The sequence below is a fragment of the Mizuhopecten yessoensis genome, unplaced genomic scaffold (genome assembly GCF_002113885.1).
Source record: "Mizuhopecten yessoensis strain PY_sf001 unplaced genomic scaffold, ASM211388v2 scaffold10065, whole genome shotgun sequence".
NCBI lineage: Eukaryota > Metazoa > Mollusca > Bivalvia > Pectinida > Pectinidae > Mizuhopecten > Mizuhopecten yessoensis.
In genome coordinates this window covers 285,952-309,116 of record NW_018408361.1, presented here as the reverse complement: position 1 = coordinate 309,116, position 23,165 = coordinate 285,952, and the positions used below count along the sequence as shown (strand labels likewise).

Genomic DNA, 23,165 nt, shown 5'->3' with positions numbered 1-23,165 from the left:
AATACAATGACACGTGTAAATAGTGATTTCCTTCCTCTCCGTGATATGAAATGCTTTGATACACATCATATCCACTGTTTCATTTAGCTTGAGGAGGCGGAAGTATAAAGTCGGTTTCATCCAATGTTTCAATATTTTAATAATCTGGTTGTTTTATTTCGGTCATTGTACCGTAATGTTTACGTGGTTTCACAATACAAACGAGCCGTTCTTTTATTAAATGTTTTCTGAAAGATGTCACTATATCTCTTGTTATTTGATTTTAAATCTCTCTCTGGCCACATTCACCTACAGAGAGTATATATAACTTATGCTTCAAGATAAGTTAGGGGGAGAAACAGTACATTGGAAGTATTTCAAAATAAGCACGTGAATTACACGTGATATGATGGTTTTATCATGTGTTTAGCATACATACTTAATAGAGACGCTTATTAAATTAAAATGATATCGATGATACACATTCAGACAGACAAGTTCTTTGATTTGAATGCTTTTAGTCTTGAATGAATCTTCTTTGGCATGCATAAATCATTTTTTTGTACATTTTTAAGTCTGGTGTTATTACGACAAAAAGAAGTGCAAGGAAAATGTACAATTGTTGTGCGGACGTTTTTTTATTTCCCAACTACTTTGTGCAATGATATGATACCTTCACAGTTGGTTTTGGTAGTAATGTATATACATGTTGAGTCATTTATGGGAATCAGATGGCATTAAGGATTAAGTTCCTTCTCTCGAGTTCCTTCACATATGTCCTTTTATAGGAATACCCTTCTGTGGGGATTGATATGGATGTACGTTTGCCATACTTGTGACGTATTTATGTTGTTGCTTTTGTAAATGACATTAAACTCAGATGTAAACAAGAAGTCAAGTCGTTATTTTACAAATCCAAACATTACAGAGCTCAGCCATTTTGAACCTATGCGTTAAAGGATCAAGCTATGATTTATTCACAGCCCCTCCCGGTTAAACATTCCCATTTCGAAAATTCGAATCTTCTTCAATAATTCTTTCAAATACATTGAAACATTTCCACGTGTTTGGTTACATAACATGGTCTTATTTGTGTAGTTCTTTCTAGTTTTTCGCTACGTTCGCAACAGAATAACACACGCAATTTTAACCCCGCAATTCGTTGTCCTTTTGATTGAGAGTTAGTTTGGACTGCTTCCTTTCGACGATCTTGGACGAAATTTTAACCTTGCGATTTTTTTCTCAAAGCAAAAAAAATATCGTGACAATTTCATTCCACCAAAAAGGACATTGCAAATAAATTAAGCTAATTGCGTCGTGGTGACATGCCTCCTACAGTATTCAGATGTGGCGCTGTCAGTCATCATCTGCTATCTTTGTACTACTGAGTTACGAAAGGTTCTAGACAAAATGCAAGATAACATTGGAATGTAAAACTACGGAGCCCGTTTACTGACTGCTACACTCTTATTTTATTTCGTTTTATCGAAATATTAGTTCGTTTAATCGAATTTTTATTTCGTTATAACGAATTATTATTCTGTTATAACGAATCATTATTTTGTTTTATCGAATTATTATTTCGTTTTATCGAATAATTATTCGGGTTTTTTAGGTCACCTGAGAGGAAGTCTAAGCTGTCTTATTGCGATCTTTTGTCGTCGGTCGTGCGTCTGCCGTCGTCCGTCCTTATGCAAGTCACATGGTTTACTTCTTTACCAAATCGATGAAACCAATTTTGATAAATAATCCTTAGGGATTGTAGGGCAGGGCCAAGAAAACACCACCAATAAGGTTTTTTTTCTCTATTTTACCAATTTATGTTTTCGCTTGATAGAAGATGACTCCTCTGTAATCTTAGTCAGACGCAAGCGTAGCAGAAAATCGAACTGGGATAATTAACACACGGCTCGGTTGATGCAGGATGCGAATAAATATCGGCAAATATTTTAGATAACCAGTTTGTCTGTAATACCTAGCAGAATTTATCATAATGTACTTTATGCTCCTTCAACTCAAAGATAACCCAACAGCAAATTGAAGTTGAAAATGGCCACCGAAGGTGACAATTAATGACAAATTATTACATGACATACATTTGATCACAAGTTAATTTACATAATCTAGATTACAAAATGTACATCAATACACATTGTTTTGGTAATTATCTAATTATGACCTTTAGCCATAGTGGGTAAAGGTCATAATTAGATAATTACCAAAACAGTGTGTATTGATGTACATTTTGTAATCTAGATTATGTAAATTAACTTGTGATCAAATGTATGTCATGTAATAATTTGTCATTAAATGTCACCTTCGGTGGCCATTTTCAACTTCAATTTGCTGTTGGGTTATCTTTGAGTTGAAGGAGCATAAAAGGCAGCTAATTTATTAGCTTAATTTATGCCTTGAAAAACTCAAAGAAACCTTTTGATCTCAGTTCATGATTATACTCCCAAATCATTAGGGAATTATTTTTTAAATTATGTTTGTATAATTTTTTTATTAAAAAGTAGGCATTTCAAATTCAAATTATTTTTTATAGTCGGATGAGAAACTTTTCCTCTAATTTGATTGGTCAAGCCATATTAGGGAACAATCTTGACATGCATGCGCACTTTGTAGCGTCACTTCCAGCTTAAGCAGAAAAAAGTTTGCGTTCAGCCTCCACGAGAGAACTTTATTTATCTGAAAATAGTTAAGCAGTATCTTATACAGCAGTTTACGGGATCAAATTTAAACCCACCCTCTAACCCCACTATGGCTAAAGGTCATAATTAGATAATTACCAAAACAGTGTGTATTGATGTACATTTTGTAATCTAGAGCTTTTGTAAAATTGACCGGGAAAAACTAGTGACTATTCAAAAAAATTGACGTAAACCAATAAAACAGAAATACTGGAGTAAATACGGATGAAAGTAACACATTTCATAATGAACGCTTTCTTTGTCTTTCCAAATGGTGGCACCCTGTTCGATATTGCTGAATTTATAACAACTAAACCGCTATTTTTCATGCATCATAATGGTTAAAATAAAATAAACAATTAAATAAAAAGTCAGCGGTATTAGGTGGCAACGTTTTCGCAAAAAAGTAAACGACGAGTAATGTAAGAAACCAAATCATTTTTATCAAAGAAGAATTAATTTTATTAAAATTTATAATTCCATGACAATATGATTTCAAAGTGAAATACGATGCGTTCATTCGCCCTTTGAGTTATGCCTATTAATAAACTTCTTAATAATTCACAGCTTCTGTCATTTTGTCAGTTTTTGCTTTGATTTTGTAATTTCAACATAACATATCTTGAATATCCAAATTTGCATATTTACGTATATAACTGTGCGTGTATTTCACGCAGTCTTCCTAATGAATCATAATTATATATATTTTATTTATCATTTTCTGCATTGATTTGCCCGAGATTCTCCATGCTTCTTATTTATACTCTTGCCAAAGCTTTCTAATGAATCATCATATCATCATTTTTTTCCCTGACTGACGATTCTATCATTTAAACAGACTAATGAAATTCTCATTTGAACCTGTTGTGTGTAAGGAGATATTCTGCAGTTAATGAATAGTTATTCTATTCCCTTCGAACACGAGAGATATTTTTTTCATAAACCGTCAGCTAAGTGACTCTTAAAAACTCATATTTGAAAGACATTTTCTTGACAATTCTTAAAGAAATTAGTAGCCTTCCTAATTAATACTTTTGTTAATAAAATCTGTTCCTGATGATACCAAAGCATGGGGTAACATATGGCGTGAGATAATTTTACACAATTTACCTTTATCCTTCCCTCGGTGAGGAGGCCTACCTGACGAACAAAGGTGGGCGTGACCAGGTAAACGAGAACTAAATACGCATGCGTGCTGATGTGAACCGTATCATCATATTGTCGAATTTAAGTCACCTATCATTAGTCGATCATTAGTTCCAATATCAGTGAGGAAGACGGAACAAGTAGTCTGGTTATCGCCTTGTAATCAGAAGATACCTGCATTTTGCAGGTAGATACTTTGAACGCAGCTCAGAACAACAAAATTGGATGAATATGTTCGCGATTTCAAGTTACAGTAAAATACGTTGAGACGGCTAGTTAAGTTAGGTGTTTACAGAAGCAATTGAAATGTCATTTTAAATAGAACTCGCTGAATTATTTCAGTTTCTCTATGTGCATCTGACAATATCAGCAGAGAGAAATACAATCTGAATTAAATATGGATATGTTTGCATCCATATTTGCTGCAAATTATGCGTTTTATAGTAACATGCAAGGTAGAAGACCGGTTTTCTATGCTCCTGTCGCTTGTCATCCTTCTCAAGTTCGACAATTGTTATCTACACACAGTTCATCAAATTTTCGAGGATCGCCAAATTCGACATCTATGAACTATCCAATACTCTCAGAACAAAAGAACGATTCTTACGGAAATAACACAAAACATAAAACTGCCGAAGGTGTGAAGTTTTCTATTGATAGAATTTTAAATGAAAAACCAGAAGTACCAGAAAGTGACGAAGATGACAATAACGGAGGAACAGTCGACGAAACAGCTCATGTAACAGATCTGCAATCGACAGACTCAAGTAAACAGTTCCCATGGTTGCAATGCACTCGATACAAACCTCCAAAACTACCAAGTAAGTAAATATAATGATAAAACCCTTAACGCTTTATTATTGCATGTAAGTATATCATATCTCCGGTGTTAGCCGATTTCAGTAAAATAATTTGCAAATTATTTTCTGAAATCATATTTTGAATTAATGTCATGGGTGAATATCAATGTCATTTATGAACGTATACTAATTTCTGTTTATGAACATTTGGCGTGTTGATATCTTAATACTTTTTACTACAAGGAATTATAACACGTTTTATATGGAAATAAATTGTAGACACATATAGGATTTGATAATTATTTCTAAAATAAATTTGACTCAGTTTCAATAGATGGATGTCAATGTCATCAATACACGTGTTTTAATATCTGTATATGAACATTTTATGTATCAATAAACTGATAATTGTTTTATTATTGCAAGACATTATGTCATGCCTTTCGTGTTACACAATTATAGATACATTTCACAGGAGAATTTGACATGAGTGTCTGAAATTAGCTTTGTATAATTGCCACAGGTGTAAGTCAATATCATTATCCTTATATACGTCCTAATATCTGTATTCATGTTAGCATTTTGTAGATTATTATGTTGGTATTTTCGACAAGAAATTATTCCATGACTTCAATGCTTACGCGGTTCGATTCATATGATTTCAGGTTTTAATATGCATTTCTGAAATTATTTTTGATTAAAGTCGCAAATATGGATATCAATGTAATTAATGAACGTATATGAAAACGTTGTAATAAGAATCTAATGTGATTAGTAAAATGATTGCATACTATTGGTTCACATTATTAAATCGATATATCCAACAAAAGAATGTGCTGAAACATAATTATTTATGCATCCCTGGTCAATGAAATAAATAAACTGAATGCTATTCACATGATAAAAGGAATGCAATCTATTGTCGTAAGTTATGAATTGAAAATAGGTATGATATCTTAATAGCATGAACGGATAGTTAGTGAATCAGAATATAACGGGACTATTGCAATAGTGTGCTTTATTGTTTGATAATATTTCTATGAATTATTAGCGTTAAAGAAGAAGTTAACTCGACGATTGATAAGATACATATTCTAAAAACTATTATGCCGAAGGATTCTTCAAACAGAATCTTCACAAACAGAAGTATTAAAGTTGCGGGTTATTTATAATACGGATATTAACACGAAACAAGGCATTATCATCAGCCGCATTGTTGTTTTAGTGATATTCTAATTATATTTTGTATGATCATTGGAATTAATCTGACTGTGTATGCTCTTAACTTCTAACGGTTACTGCCGAGTGTCTTAATGTAAATATGAAATTGTAAATTTACTAAAATCATATCGTATTGATATTTTTAAATTTGACTCGGGTCAATATTTTCTTTGTCTGATTGTATAGCCTTTGCAAAAACGCACAGAATGTATCAATAGACAATGATTTGTTTTCTTTTGAGAAAACTAAACTCATCAAATTGTTAAAGATAATATTTATATATAATCTAACATATAATGTTTGTATTTGTTTTCAAAATATTAGTCATATAAACTAACACGCAGTTTTAAATGCACGTCAATTGTTTGGAAATTTATGAAACATTTTCTTTGTTTACATTCTATTTTCTCCCTCTTTGGTGAAACGAGCAATTCACCAATATTCTATAGCATTTTGTTGTAGCTATATCACCGCGATATATAACATTTATGTTTTTAATTACACCCCAATTTATTTATAACACAATTCTCATTCTGAAACAAAAAGGAAGTTTAACATTAAAGTAACATTACTATTTATCTTTTTATGTTGGTTTAATAAAACAAACCGAAGAAATATAATACTAAGACTACGAGATATGAGGAAAATTCAGTGTGTTTTGATATACAAATGTACATAAATAGCTGATATTGATGGTTTTAAAAGCTGAAAGAGGGCCATGAAATTTAAATGCTTGAATTATTAATGGTACATCGAACTAAAGTATACGCTAAATAGGCAGGTAGAAAGCGTTATGTTAAAGTTTTTTTTTATTTGAATGACATATGAAAGCTGTTAAACTACAATATTAGATTTACTGAGAGTTCAAATGATTTACTTCAATTCGTGAATTTGCATTTGTTTTTAATGTTTTTATGGAAGGTCAATTATACAAGAAAATATTTTTTGTTGGTCTTCCAAAAGTGACATGGCTTGAATTTAGCCGGAACCACTTGAAAAATTTCCACGTGACAAAAAAGAGGAAGGGGAATAAAAATTGAAAATCGGAATTGAAATAAGAAATTTTCTTATAATGAAACACGTTCACATCTTTTTTATCATGTCTATGATATTTTACTCATTTGCAACTCTTTCTCGAGTAAGATATTTAAAAACATTACTCCAAACTTTCGTTGCTCTAAGAAAATAAATATTTTATTATTTTTTTCAAGCATATGTTCGTCTGGTATCCCTCATTTTCTATAAACAAACTTTATAAATGTTTTATTGTAATTCCTTTGTTCGATTTATTCATTCACGGATCTTTAAGTTTGGTCTAGGTTATATAATAAGTCACAATACAATCTGTTTGCTATTATTGAACTAAAAACACCAGAATTAGTCCACTAAAATGAGGACTTTAAATATGACGCAGTATTCTTACACATACGAAAAGTATGCACTTTTCATGAAATATATCCAAAATCAGAATTTGAAATTAGTTTCAAAATCGTTTCTAAATCATGTCATTTGTTTATGATTCCGGATGTTAGAATACAGTTGGTCTGTTTCAGTTCACTGGTTTTACTATAAACTAGTGAGCAGGCAGATGCAAACGTGTTAATGTTGAGAGAACAGTGTGTCGATTTACATTGAAGTCATACTTAAGTGATCATAAAAACGAGCATGTATCTGTCAAATAACAGAACCGGAGCAACTAAATGATAGGTCCGCAGCAATTAAATAATAGGTCTGCAACTGTCAAATAATAGGTCTGCAGTGAATACTGGATCAGCCCCCCATTGTGTTTTGTCGCGTCCATTGCTTGGCCGTGTCGACACTTTAATCAGCTGCATTGTCATAAATTGTTTCATAGGACGTTCAAAACAAGATTAAAACTGACGAAGAACCCTGATATCCCTAACAGTGAAACAAATGCCAAACGTGCTGATTTAATGTCAATGCTGCGGCGCGGCGACGTTGCCGATTGAGACATTTATAGCGATTTGGCTGTCTACGAGCCTTCTTTATGCTAAACCAGAATGCTATTTTGTGGTTTGACCTGAGTAAAACTTTTTAAAGGAATAACATTTTTTTTGTGTGAAAAAAGTCATTGTCAATGTTTCTAAATATTGAGTTGAACATATAGTCATCAAATCTAATAAATGTACCTGAAAACAATATCGTGTAAAAACTAGACATGCAAACGAACGGAAATGACAAATGACAACCTATTAAACACACGAGATTATAAGTTGTACTTTTCTTCTTTTGAAACATATAAAAACACACTTATATTTTGTGAAAGAACAAACCGAAACGCTCATTATAATTCATAATGCAATGCTGCTCATACTGGTAGACTCAGATATGTGAATAATACAATGAATACAATGGGATGTGCTCGTTGATATCACACTGGTTCTATTGTTCGTTCATTTCCTTTCTTTCCTGAAGTTTATTGGTTGCAATTTGTTTTCTTTTAAGGGCTTCAGAAAAAGGAGGTAACGAAGAAGAGAAAACTTGGAAGGAACCCGCGCGTTCCTTTTACACAACATCAAGTTGCAGCACTTGAGCAGAAGTTTCGGCAAACCCACTACTTGAGTAGCATGGACGTTGCTGAACTGTCTACTGCACTCAACCTTACAGAGACACGGGTAGGTATTAGGGTAGTACGCTCACCATCATAGAGACACGGGTACGCATAGAAGTTAATGTTGCGCCCAAGATCTTTGCTTATTAGTTTATTCATACAAAAAATAAATTGGTGGAATCTTGACGTTACAATGACGTTACAGCCTTTGCAACAGAAATTGTTGCACCGGCTGACCAGTCAAATGTATTTTGTGGTTTATCAACACTTAACATGAAAATGTCAAATATCATCAATCAATACCTAAGATGTATACAGCTTAGCCCATATCGCACGAAATACGGTAAGTTTACCTTTAAACTTCTACTTTCACTTTAACGCCGTATTGATCACGGCCGCGATCGGCTGCCATGGTTACGATAGGAGGACGGTATGTTTGAATAGTAAAATATCTACCATCTTTGCCGGAATGGCCAGAGGCATGAATTACAAAATACAACCACTCTGGAATAGTTACTCATAAGGAAACAGAAGGATGGATGTCGATTATATTCATTCAGTATAACGTCTGTCAATGTTAAAACATTGAAGAGTTCCAATTTTGACATATGAACGTTAACACTTAGGTATTTATTTCTCTGGGGACGGGAACTGGGCTGAGCACCTAAAGCATATAGTTAGAAATTAAAATTGAAATTGGCAAATTATCATTCCAAAAATGTACATTTCTTTCAATTTTGGAAAATGGGGATTTAGTTTTGGACAACATAACAACTGCCTAGTCCAAACTGCTAGAAAGTTTACAAGAAGGAGCCGCACGTATAGTAAGCGATGGGACAAAACTTCTGGCTGGAAACCACTCAAAATTAGACGTGACTACCATAAAATTCTACAGATATATAATGATAATCGCATGACCCAAACATATCTTAGAGACATTATAATTCAAACAAATTACGATATTCACAAATTGCCAAAAAACATTAAAAACTGATCTGTCTATCTCCAGACATAAAAAACTAATTTAACAGAAATGTTGTTGTTTTTCCTTCCTATTACAATAACGGTTCCCGTATTGGTCAGATCCACCATACCAGGTTACGCATGGAAATGAGTTCTTTGGATTAATATCTCAATACCCTCACCTGGACCCAGGGGCGGGTCCAGGTGAGGGCGTAATGGGCGTAAAACAAAATAAAAAAATATCGTAATCTGCTACTATTGTATTGAATATGGCAATTTATCATATTCATTAATTAAACGCATACTCTGATTTCTTGTTATACTGATTCCCCCATCCGATGGGTGATCCGTAAAATTTCGTTTCTCCGCCGTATTCGACTCTGCGATTAGTATCCATTGTTGTTGACCACGTGATATAGTGAAATCGTCAAAGATGTCGACGTCAAAACAAAAGCGTCAACAGACCTTAAAATCATCTCAAGGTGTCTTGGACACCTTTTTTAAACAACCAAAACGGTAAGTAAATCTATAACGCCTTATACCCTAGAATTTGGAATTTCTCGTTATTGGTCTACTGCTGTTAAGATCCATCCAATCATTTTGATATACCATAGACAATTAATGGAGATAATTCGGCATAAAAAATGTCAAGCCCTGACACTTTAACTATAAAATATACATGCTCCAAGTCAGGAACCGTTACATTAGTTCATTTCACAATTATTTTATGTTTTTTAGCAAAAAAAGGTCCAAAAACTTTTGAGATTGGATTCTACGCCCCCTCTTTCAAATATCCTAGAAACGCCCCTGACATCTTGTAGATAGTCCTATATGATTTGCCTTGCTGCCTTCGTTGTCACAAGTATGAAAACCCAGACGCAAATGCCTTTATCGCCCTTCTTAACAACTTTCTACTTATGTATTGCGATATGGAGAAACGGGTAGGTATGAGGGTAGTGCGCTCTCTATCACAGACATACAGTTAGGTATTAAAGTTGTACGCTCACTCTCACAGAATATAGGGGTATGTAATATACCATTACACTCACTATCACAGAGACCGGGTAGGTTATGAATAGAATCCATCCCTGATATGAGGTATGGATACGGTTATGCAAACCCTAGGGATAAAATATTGAGCAAGAGACCCGAGGCTTTGCCGAGGGTCTTTTGCTCAATATTTTATCCCGAGGGTTTGAATATCCTTATCCTTACCTCATATCAGTGATGGATTCTAAATCTTGCTTATTACCTAAAACCCGTAAAAACCGCTAGTAAAGTTGTAAACTGTCCGCACATTTCTCATTTGCATATGAAGCCCGGATGGCAATAATTAGTGACGTCAATGACCCTGACTGACCCCAAAACGTCATGAAATGACGTCACGAACAATAGCGTGACCCCGAAAGGTCACTATAATTCCCCCGCCAGTCTGCGTGGGTAAGCGATCTAGACCCATGGGTCGGATAGAATTTTCAAGCACCGCCGGAAATGCGGATATCTCTGTCTAGTATTCAAGAAACAGTAATACGTTCACGAAATACGGGTAAGTAATACAGCAATTACAATAGTACGCTCACTCACAGAGATGCATGTATATATTTACATTTGCATGACAATGTCACTAGATAATCTACTTGAAAGCTGTGTCGTTGATGGGACATTAAATGACATGCACCACGAGGCACAATTCTTAGCCAACCATCACGCAACAATACGCTGTTCCAGTTATTGAATTTGTTTAGACTGTCGATACGGCGGGATTTTTTTATTTAAATACAATTTGTAAGTTAAAAAATACGTGAAAGTCAGAGAAAATATAAATGTAAGTATGAAATGTTTTGGTGATGTTATTTATGATCTAATTGAAAGATACATCTTTGCCGAGCAATTTAACCAAATACATGTAACACATGTTTTTCACGTGCTATCGGTGAGTCGAAACTCGACACTTGGTTATCGACGAGTGCTCTATCCATTGCACTTCCCAACCACCCAAATCCTCTCAAACCTCAGACATACGGTAAGTTATTACTAGGTTTATTAGTACATATGTACTTTAACACGAACGATAACACTACAGTATATGAGTAGATATTTGTTATCATACTTGGTGCGACTGGATAGTGGACAGATTCAGGATAATTAATTAATATAAACAAATATCGAATCGTGACATAACGTGTGAGTTTTAGAAACCATATTGAGTTCCATTTACTGACTGGTGGTGTCATACACGTGTTAGGAGACGCTCGATATCACCGACACTCTGGATAATTATACCCATGTCAGCTTGTGTAACTATCTCGTGTAGCTACAGTACCAAATTAAATTATCACGTATGTGTCCGTGTTAAAAAAGAGCTGATCTAACTGTAAAGCTATACTGTTTAGCCTTGTGGATATATCTTACTTAAAGCCTCAAATAGCTGCTCCTGAATAGTATACTACCCCATAATTCGTGAGTTTACTATAAATGCTTACCTGCCAAAGGAGATTGTTTCATTTCTTATCAATTTTGTATTTTGTATAACTAACAATCCAAATATAGTACATTATTCCATAATTCGACATCATTACTGAAATTTGTTGTAACGAATGATTTTCGGTTAGTTTATTACTAAATATGACGAATTTTGATACCAATTGCTGGTGAAAATTGTTCATAGTTTCACCAGATTAAAAAACCACAGAAAAGACAAAGATGTGATGCTCTCCTTTATGAGACAGGCTATATGATGAGTGCTTCATTACCTTTTCGGGTCAGCACTACGTTGATATTGATATCAAACTGATACGATACACATCTGTCAACAGCTATATCATCCTTTGTTATATTTTGTCGCTTTTCACTGCATATTTTATTAGACTATTTGCTCGACTTGATCTACAATAAATGTCTCGCTCGAGCAGGGAATCACAAAATCGTATGAAATGTACATCAAACAGGAATGATATCCGTATTATCTCGGCTTGAAACAATATCATTGGCAATGATTATCCTACGAATAGCTATAAACCCATGACATTTTGGCTTTGGTGTTATCGTTCTGACCGAAAATGTTATTATAAGTTATGAATAATTCAATAAATGAAGGAAATATGAAACCCGTATTATAATGGGAGCAAGATTTTAATGTGGAACAGTCAACATAAGCGCAGACACTAGCTGGTTTCGGTAGGTAAATTTCCTTCTTAACTGACTTTCTTTTCTTTTCTTTTTTTATCTTTTATTGCGTCTTTCAAAATCCAAATTTGCCTACATCATAATACTCGAGTATTCTTTTTATCACATTTCGCCCAATAATAAATAAATTAGTTATATCCCGGATAAAAAGCGTTATCCTGCCAATCGGATGTCGTATGTCTTTGCCGGTCAGAGGTCGTGGCGGCCATTTTCGATATCCGCTTATGCTCATGATTACTCTACTCGTGCAATTTTCATTATGATCCTGCAATTTGTAAAATTGTCTTAGCCAATTAGAATCCTGTGCATGGTCGCTATTTTGTGAAATTATCTGCTTTATTTCTCATCCCTAGAGATTGTTCAAGCAAGCATCCAATGATCCAACTTTCATTAAAAAATCACGAAATAGAGCAAATTATGTCTTCAATGGGTTATCGGGTGGCGCACTTCCCTTTCGCCATGGCGGCCGGGGCTCGATTCCCCAATCGGACGTGAAAAGGTATGGAGTCACCTGTCTGACCATGTGGGTTTTCTCCGGGCACTCTGGTTTCCTCCCACATTTAGATCCCCGCGCGCTGACATCCGGGCCAATAAGAGTGATTAATATAAGTTGAAATAACTTGTTTCATAATTGTTGTAAAATATATAAAGTTTATCTTTTTTTTTACAAGCTTTCGCATTCACTCAAATAATAAATTGCTTGATGCATGCCTTCACCTTTTCAGCACAGCTCCCCGGTAGTCGCAAATGTCATGTCACACAACAATGGCATTTTTTTCTGCCTTATAAATCACCACTTATGGACGCAGGTGTGGAACTTTCTCAGATGCAAGGACTATACTTTTTTACTAAACTTCTTTTCTGGGGACATAACTAGAATTAATAACTTCTGATACTGTGGAAGGATGTTGAAGAGGGTAAAACGTCGTTTAGATGTGATGTTGAGAAAATCGCGGGACGACAACTTTGTCTGCAATGAGTTCATGTATGTGACAGTATAACATCACAATGTTCACACTCTAGCAGCATTAGTTTAACATGCTGTCTGTGGAACTATTTTTGTTAAAAACAAGAGCAATAATGTAACATCTAGTCCATGAAAGACTAATTGACATATCCTTTCAGCTTTAGAAAAATAATCACCAGAAATAATATAAAAAGGACGTATTAAAAAAAAGTATTTCGTAAATATTCTACTTCATCATGTTGTCATTTCGTCCAATTAGGACTTATCAATGGTACAACAGAAAAAACTCCCTATCTTAAATGTCCGAACCAAATGTAGGAATACATGGCAAGGGAAAGGTGCTAATAAACCTTTACAACGATACCAATTTTAGAACATTGAATACGAACAAATAGTATTTACTTCAGCAGTTTGTTAGGTAAACGATGCCAAAATAACTTGAAGCATCACATTTTCTGCTAATGTCGGGAACTGACAGTTCACCAGCAGTGTCAATCCTATTGTGGTAAAATACCATCACTAGAAATACAAAGAGGAAAACCCATCATAAAATTCTAGTCTGTCGATGTATTTACTCAATAGTAAAACAGGAAAAAGGGTGCGGCTAGTCAATTTCATGAAAAGTGCCTCTTCGTTTCTCCCACTGCATTCCAAATAAAAATATTATTGATGAAATATCGATGTATGTTTCTTTTTTCAATGTAACTATCATAACAGTTTATGATCTCGAGGGTAACGTATGTTATTCCATACCGAGTCTCAGATTTGTCTTTTCAATCAGACTGGTTATCTATCGTTTATCCCATCGGCTAGGACTGACGGCTTTATTGTTTTTGACATTTTTAATGGAAATTATGGAAGTCATCAGGAGTAACGCAGCATCTAATAACACAGCGATATGATAAGTCGGATATCATATCATGGATTAAATTGGTTTCTTCTCGACTCCTCATCATCACAACTCTGATGTCGAGATTGGACTGTTCGTGCTCGCGGTGAGTCTCTACCCTTCTGGTTCTTGTGTCCTGTTGAATGTTTTTGAAACGCTGCTTCGGGCATAACTGCTTATGCTGTGGAACCAATCTGTGTGTGGTGTCAGTTCTCTTGAAGGCTATCGGGTTATGGCGAAGTTTGGCTAATTAGTATTTGATGATATGATATTAACAATGCAGAAGGTTTAACAATGATCAATTTCTCCAATTTAATAGTTTTTAATTCTGATGAAGTATTTCTTTCCGTTATAATGAAAAAGATCGAATCACGAAGCATTTTGTATGCAGGAAATTTTCATTATTTGTCAGCTAATCATTCTTTAAAATAAAATTACTATTCAGAAATATTGCAGTAAAACGTTACAAAGTCACATGGTTAAGTTTCTATGCTTTGTAAGACAAACAAACTGGCAAAGTCAAGCTTCTACAGATCTCGTTTTTGAACAATGGAAACATTAATAAAATGTGAATATCAAGTATTTTAATACAGTTCAAATATACGGCTTCCTGATGTCTTTCCATTTGTTTACTGTCGTCATGAATCTTGTTGTCTTCTAATTTTGTCTAAAGTATTGGCTCTGTTGGAAATGGTTTCTATTCTACAGATTCAAATGCATTTATAAAACGATTAATTATAATGTTTTCCTTTCCCTTACTTGGTGTGTAATCGCAGGATACCTAACATTTATAAAACGATTCATTATAATGTTTTCCTTTCCCTTACTTGGTGTGTAATCGCAGGAAACCTAACATTTATTAAAAGATTCATTATAATGTTTTCCTTTCCCTTACTTGGTGTGTAATCGCAGGATACCTATCATTTATAAAACGATTAATTATAAAGTTTTTCTTTCCCTTACTTGGTGTGTAATCGCAGGATACCTAACATTTATAAAACGATTAATTATAATGTTTTCCTTTCTCTTACTTGGTGTGTAATCGCAGGATACCTAACATTTATTAAACGATTAATTATAATGTTTTCCTTTCTCTTACTTGGTGTGTTATCGCAGGATACCTTACATTTATAAAACTGTTGTACGGATGACTTGTACCTCTGGTCATGATACAACTTATATGCTGCCGTTTCATGGTAATTTACTATAAATAATAAGTTATTTTTGATGATTCACGTCTCAAAATTTGCTAATTATTGACTGGAAGACTAAAAGAAAAAAATCTTTTTTTTTATTTGACTGTGGATTTTGGTTACTATAACATATTCATACTAATGTAATGATCATCTTCTTTACTTCAACACCAACATGAATAAAGACGGGTTTCTAATAACCATAGTGCCCATCCAGTGTTTATAAAACAAGACTGCTTACAGCAACCCATTGTGGCACGCTTACTAGGCCATACTTTTATTGCCAACATTCAGGTGGAAAGTTTGAGAAAATGAACGACGAGATTGCGTTGGATCGAATTCCTTAATCATTATTGGGATAGACCTCTGGTGTTGATGAAATATGAAAGTGTCCTTTCTTTATGATATGTGTCCTATTTAAGAAGCAATACTGCTGTTTCCTTTGTTTCTAAAGAAATAAACACGGCTATTATTCTACTTTCAATATTATTATTAAAACCTCTGATTTCTCATTTCCGTTGCAATTTAATCAAGTCCGCACACCACACCTGGTGATACGAGAATTAATCATAGAAAATATAGTTTTAGCTGTCGACGGATTATACATCCATACCAACCATTAATAAAGACATGTCTTTATGGTTACCTCTCTTCTTAATCTAATAAGGTAACTGTTCATCATGGTCGATCACCTTACTAACATTTTAAAAGAAATTGTTTGAAGTTCGCTTAAAAATAATTAGGGTCTTCAGTCTGGGTGGGTTTTTTTTTAATTATAAATATATTTATAAACATATATATGTTAAAAATTGATCAATTAGTATATTGTTGAGATATAATACTTGTGTTCGATACTAGTATTATATTTTTCCTGTCTGGTTGAGAAAACAGCTCAATTTAAACAAAACACATGTTTGATGTCAACGTGACTGCGTAAAAATTTATCTTTATCTATTCATCTTCAAGAGTCCTTTCTCAACCAACACATGTTATGTTAGGTGTTTGGATTATCGTAATATGTATATAGTTATAAAGTCATGTTATCCATTGATGTAATTTCTTCGTTGAAAATTATCATAGACGTTATTCTGCGAAAGCATATTTTTAAGGAATTCGAATGGCATCCATTAACGAGCGCTTTTTTCCGGGTTATTGAGTTTCAGATAAAAACATAACAATTCCTTTGCTTTGTTAGTCACAGAAATTAAATTTGCTTCATTTTCGTTTTTAATATTCTTACATGTAACACAACTAGCAAATTGCTTATGTTTCTGGTTGCGGTGTAGGACTTACATAGAATATGTTCTTACTAACCCAAATAAATTGTCCCGAACTTATTTCTGTCATCCCTTTAATAAAAATTTTGATTACATTGCATGTATGTGCATACAATGTAATGACTGTCAAAGTACCATCTAATGTTTCCAAAATGACGTCTAGAACAATAGTTTAAGCACTACTGTTATTGACATAATCAATAGATTTACTGTATAAAAAATATATATATATAATATCAAATATAGAGTCGAAGTTGGACTTTATATTTCTATGATGTACAGAAACCGAGAAAATATATATCCGCATGTCATTTTTTACCATGTTATACGGAAAATGCGATAATGTATTATTTCGTAAATTTACCTAATAATGAAAATATTTTAAGACTGCTGCTGATGGGTGTTTAGTCCCCGAGGTTTGTCGTACCCCTGAAAGCCAAATAGTAGTGGCACGGTTAATAATTTACGCTTTACAAAATATTTAAAATTAAGTTTTATTTTTTAACTAGCCAGTATATCCCGATTGTTTGAAATTAATAAAATTAAAGAGTTTTATGCACACTTCCCCCCCCCCCCTTATTTTTGTTTCAACAGAACTTTAGATCAGTTTTGATTTATATCTTTAAGTTCTTTTCAGCATCACCGATAAGTCCTAGAAGGACGAAACAGCCGTATGGGGCATTGTAAATTATAATGTGCAATCACCTGTTTGTGTGTCTTTTTATTTTAGTTCAATTTTATGGCTGTTTTTCATGGTTTTTGAATAGTATGAGACTCAGTCTTTCTCCTAGTTAGCGTATTGTTCTTTAAGTGTTTATTACACTGAAAATGTGTCCTTATGTTTCTATCTACTATGCCAATATTTCAATTTACGAGAATTAGTACAGTAAACCGTTTTATATTGTTTTTTGGAATAAGCCCCTTTCGAATGTTTAAAAGCTATAATGCTATGTTTATTTAAAACATTTTCCCGTTAGAATTCGCCTCTTCTTCAGTGTCAATTATCAAACTGCGTCGTTTTAAAGCAAGTGGCTTCGTTATTCCACGTTCGTTTAAAATGATGATCAATCACAAAAGGTGAAGTATATGAAATCGTTAAAGGATAAGATAAGTAATACAAATAAGGCAGTCAATTGTTATAATCGTTCATTAAATTTGATACAATTTTTTTCACTTGACACTATTTTATTGATATATCTCCAATAACAAAGTGTCGTTCAAAAAGAATGAAGATTATTTTTCAAAGAAAAACACCGTTTATGTTTTACTATATGATACATCTGAAACGATGAATATAATTGTATTTGGCATTTATTTAGTCTCTTTTTCGATTTAAATAATTTATTTTATTGATGCATTGATAAAAAAAAATCTTTTATTTAGACTTTCTTTTATTTCATTTATTTACATTTTCATTTTTTTATTTTTTTTATTTAAATTTTTCATATTTTTATTTTATTTGTTTACCTTTTTATATTTTTATTTTATTTATTTGTTAATTTTAGATATCTCGCCGTTAATTACTCTTCGCTGAAAGTTTACTGTTTTTGCGTCAGCTATTATATCTAACCAAAGGATTTCTGTATATCTTAATACGCCTGTTTTACAATCTCGAGACTGTGTAATTTAAATTCGAGTTAATGATTATAGGAGTCACGCCGACCTAAAGGCGACACTTTATATCGTGACCCAGCGACCACCAGCAGGCAGTCCCACCCCGAAGTAATAGCTAGGCTTTGTCCAGTGAAACGTCCAAAGTACCTGTTACCTACAAATTAGTGAAGTGTCTTTTCCTCAAGCCAATAATTTGCCCACATTCAGTGTGAGATAGTTCCGAACAGATGATCGTTTTATTATAATAACTTCCGCTAGATTCAGATTTAATAGTTGTGTTTGTAATGTTGGAGATCCAATGCACACCTTGGAGAATCCACAAACGCCTGTGTTTTATGAGATCCCACTTAATATCTAATTAAGTCTTAAAATGCTATTTAAATGCAGGTTTTAAGAAAATTGGAATGTGTAGAAAAGAACGGGTAGTTATTGCCAAATCTGCATCTTTTATTTGTATTTCAACACGTTTCAGTATTATAGAAAACGGAAGTTGTAATTTATTCTCTCCAAATCGAGGCTGTCGGTAGCTCTACGTCATCGCGTACACGAGCAAACCGTTACTCCGAATGACGATTCATAACAATGTGTTGAAATAAATGACCACTTGATGAAATAATGATGCAAAGACTATTTTTACTGTAATCTGTACAGAACCACAATTCTTGAAATACTGCGTCGTATGTACATGGTATATTAAATATGTATAAAATTCCTAGACATGAATACTATAACAACAACAAAAAGGAATAACCAAATTCCTAATCTTTCAAAATCTATGTAACAATATCCTACATATTAATAGTATCCTATTCATCAAATAAATAAACATTACTAGATGAACAGTCCTATATACTAATAATTTACTATATATCGTATATTCTTATTAAGATTGTTAATACAAAGCTATACAAAGCTTGATATTATACATAAACTTTATTATCATTGCTAATACGAAGAGTGATATTATATCTATAAAAAGTGGCCGCGGTGACGAAGCGGTTAAGGCGTCCTGCATTCTGTTTCCACTGGGTCGCGGGTTCGATACCTACGAGGGGCAGTCGCCAGTTACTGACCATTGTTTGGCGTTTTTACTCCGGGAACTCCGACTTTTCTCCATCAGCAAAACCTGGCACGTTCTTAATTGACCATAGTTGTTAATAGGACGTAAATAAAAAAACAAACAAACTATCCTGTATTTTAATATAACCCCGAACATTTTTCAAAATTAAATCATCAAATACATAATTTATTGAGAAAACAATATTTTATTTCAATAGTAACTGTGGTATCTTACATATAATTTTAATAAAATAAAAAATCATGTGTTGCAGTATTCTATATTTCAATATTATCTTGATATCCTTTATATTGCTAATAATAGAAACAAACATTTATGGGACAATGATATGATATCTTATAGGTATCGATGTAATCAGGTAAACATACTTAAATGATGAACGTAATACACCTATAATTGCACCTATAATATTTGGTGATAGATACAGTATGCCAAAAATGACTACCGCTGCATCTTACAGCTGAAACAACCACTTCTTTATAGAGTGCTAACACAAAACAAACCAACAACTGACATCCTCCTTTAGTACTAAAAGTGTGTATCAACTTTATGTTCAGCGTATTCTATGTTCCGTTTTAACCGATTTTGCTGTCGTTCAACCTTTAAGAGAAAGAAACATAAATTCTGGTAATTTTTTTTTACACCAATCACTGATCAAATAAACATTTCATTTGTCTAATTATTGCTTGAATTCATTATAATTAACTTTTTATATGAAAAGCAGAATACGAGGGATAGAATTCCCAGGAATGGCGCAGGTGTGTTTTGTCCATATAGATGAAATGCAACAACATGTATTTCTTATTGGTATTTTATTCCTGATTACCCGAAGCAGTAACATTTATAGAATGAAATACAAACTCATATAAAGATATGATATTATCAGTTTTATGTGAGCATATGAGTATACTATTTTATTTGTGTATTACTGTACAAGATTTTTTTTGTCTTGTGGCAGTTCAAAATATTTCATTAATCAATTTTCATGAGCTCAATGTCCAGATTTAAACGAAACATGTATAATGTATAACATGGTAAGAAAAATCTTGAACGTCACATCTAATAAATTTAGATAAAAAAAAAAAATGTCACTGGAATCTGAAGGAGATGTATCCTATTGTTCGTGTGTTCCCTATCCTTTGTAATATTGCTATTCATAGACAACATTTGCATCCAACTGTATGCTAGGGATATAGAAACAAGGGGATCTACCTGACCTCAGACACATGCAGTCATCATTGTTGCTATCAGTTATATGGTGATTGGTGACGATGTAAGTGGCACGGACAGACATAAATTTGTAATGCAATTATACGGTATGGGTGGTTGATGGCTTGATCGGGAAATTAATAGGTCTGGGTGCCTTTGAAGGCAGAGGATGGTAGATGTGGCTATGAAATACTGTCCAATTGGCCCTTACCTTTGTCCGCCGATTATCGTTTGATACAGAGATGTAGCTGAGGGGTATTAAGTGGTACATAACTAATTGGTTCAGTTTGTTTGACGTTTGTCTTTTATTATCAATCCTATTGATAAAAAAACCCAGTAGAGTTCTTTGATTAAAATTGTGACTTTTCATGACTTGATTTATTTATACAATAGTTTGTACAACACAACTTAATCTGTTTACTAGAAAACATCGATTTATCAGAAGTATTGTTACGTGACGTCATAATCAAAATATTGACCAATGAATCACGTCCAGGGTGTTTACCAAAATTGTTTACCAACTCTTAGCAGGTTTATCCAATGAGTGGGTTGTAGGATTCACCATGTCAAGTACATGTTAACATAAACTTTATTTCATTTCTATTTTTATTTACATTTTTATATAAAGCAATACACAATTAATGGAATTGGATTTGGAAACAAGTTTTACAAGTTAAAGAATAACATGTTAAGTACATGTTGTATTCAGCTAGAGGCTCACGGGGTCTGTATATGTATCCCTGAGAAGACCCTATTAGTAATCAGTATGCTATTGTATCAGTAAACGATTCGAATTCTACTTTATGGAGATTTCATAATATCTACGTGGTATTTATTTCTGTCTTCGTTGAGTTACGAAACGGCCAAAAAATAATAACATGTTAGGATCATTGTATGCAGTTAGATTCAAATTAAGATGAAGTCGGAAATGAATAAACGCAAGAAAAGATATTTTAAATTCCATAGGAAAAGAAACATGACTGGATCAGAGCCAGTGGACGGTCATTGGTAAAATTTGGTTAGAATTGGTATGGCGTAGGTTTAATTAGGTCGGAAAATGTCTCAACCGATCAAAGGCGGTCATTCTGGATAAAATTCATCTGTTTGAAAGTTAGCATTTATCAAAGTTTTAATTTTAACACAATAAATTAACGTCTCAAGTCATGATAGCTTGCCAAAAGGATCCATTGGTTTTGAAACGTCGCAACACGAGACCGAAAAAATATCAAATGAGCCGCAAATATCGCGAGTGGATCATTCAGGTTAAAAGTTTGACTACCTGTCGTAATTATTTGATGAGTAAGGTAACCTCATTTTAGGAGCGTATAATGGGCAGAACTGCGGTATTTTATGTAAAAGTATTATGAATGGCGATCGTGATGTAATCATACATCAGGTAAACAAAACAAGAATCCATATTACAACATACATTTAATTCCGGTGAAATCTAACCACCCACACTTTCCTTCTTAAATGTCATATTATTAAAATTGCTTATATTTTGCAGGTGAAAATATGGTTCCAGAACCGGCGTGCTCGGGAACGGCGTGATCGTGAGGCAAGCCAGAGGGGAGGGCTCCTTTCCCCGAAGTCTGTGTCAACTGGTGTATCTGCGACATCCTCGCCCTGGTCCTTCCCTATGTATCCCTCTCACCCCGCTCTTGCTCAGTATCGTGACGTCACGCAGACCAGCATGTCCGCATTCACTCCGGTCACCAGCTGCTCCACGCCGCCCTGAAACACCAAACTGAAAAAAGCGCCTGCTCTGGTCATGATTCTGATAGGTCTTTGGTACCTTTCTCCACGTTCAGTGAGTTATCGAAGAGCATCCATTTGCTTTTACAGCCTGGATACTTTAACCCCCGACCATTTATCTGACGCCTGTCGACAGGGTGCATGAATGAAAGACAGCTACCTAAAGTGGCGTGTAAGTTTTGGTATGGAAGTATGGTAACCATCATTGCCCTTTTTTTACTGAGAGGAACTTACAATGACAGCAATGGATAAAAACATTGATTGTGAATGAACACAGTGCAACTCATGCTCGGATCGATACATATAATATCTGCAGTCCATTTCTATAACAAAGCATTTCAGAATGGACAATGACTGTCCAAAACACAGGTCAAATGACAGCTGTGTGAAATTGAACATTGTACGTGATTTTGGTTTTTTCATTGTGTCTCTTTTCCACTTGTTATTTTTATTAAATATGGCATGCATTTATGTTACGAAGGACAACATGGTCTCCCTTGAAGAGAGCATCAATTGGTTGATGGTACGATGCTGAAAATTGTTTTACCGTTTAATTGTTCATATTGTGTTTCTTTTGTCTTTAAGTTAAGAGGGAACATCTGTATTTACTAATAAAGTTTTAC

At 33.8% G+C, this 23,165-nt stretch overlaps 1 protein-coding gene across 1 annotated transcript; it reads left to right on the top strand.

Annotated features, from left to right (window-relative positions):
- The first annotated feature begins 4,266 nt into the window (after window positions 1-4,266).
- On the top strand, window positions 4,267-23,165 carry LOC110459427 (homeobox protein MSX-3-like). The gene is made up of 3 exons (XM_021511663.1): window positions 4,267-4,639; window positions 8,306-8,475; window positions 22,295-23,165. The coding sequence occupies exons 1-3, from the start codon at window positions 4,267-4,269 to the stop codon at window positions 22,523-22,525; spliced, it is 774 nt and encodes a 257-aa protein (XP_021367338.1). The 3' UTR covers window positions 22,526-23,165.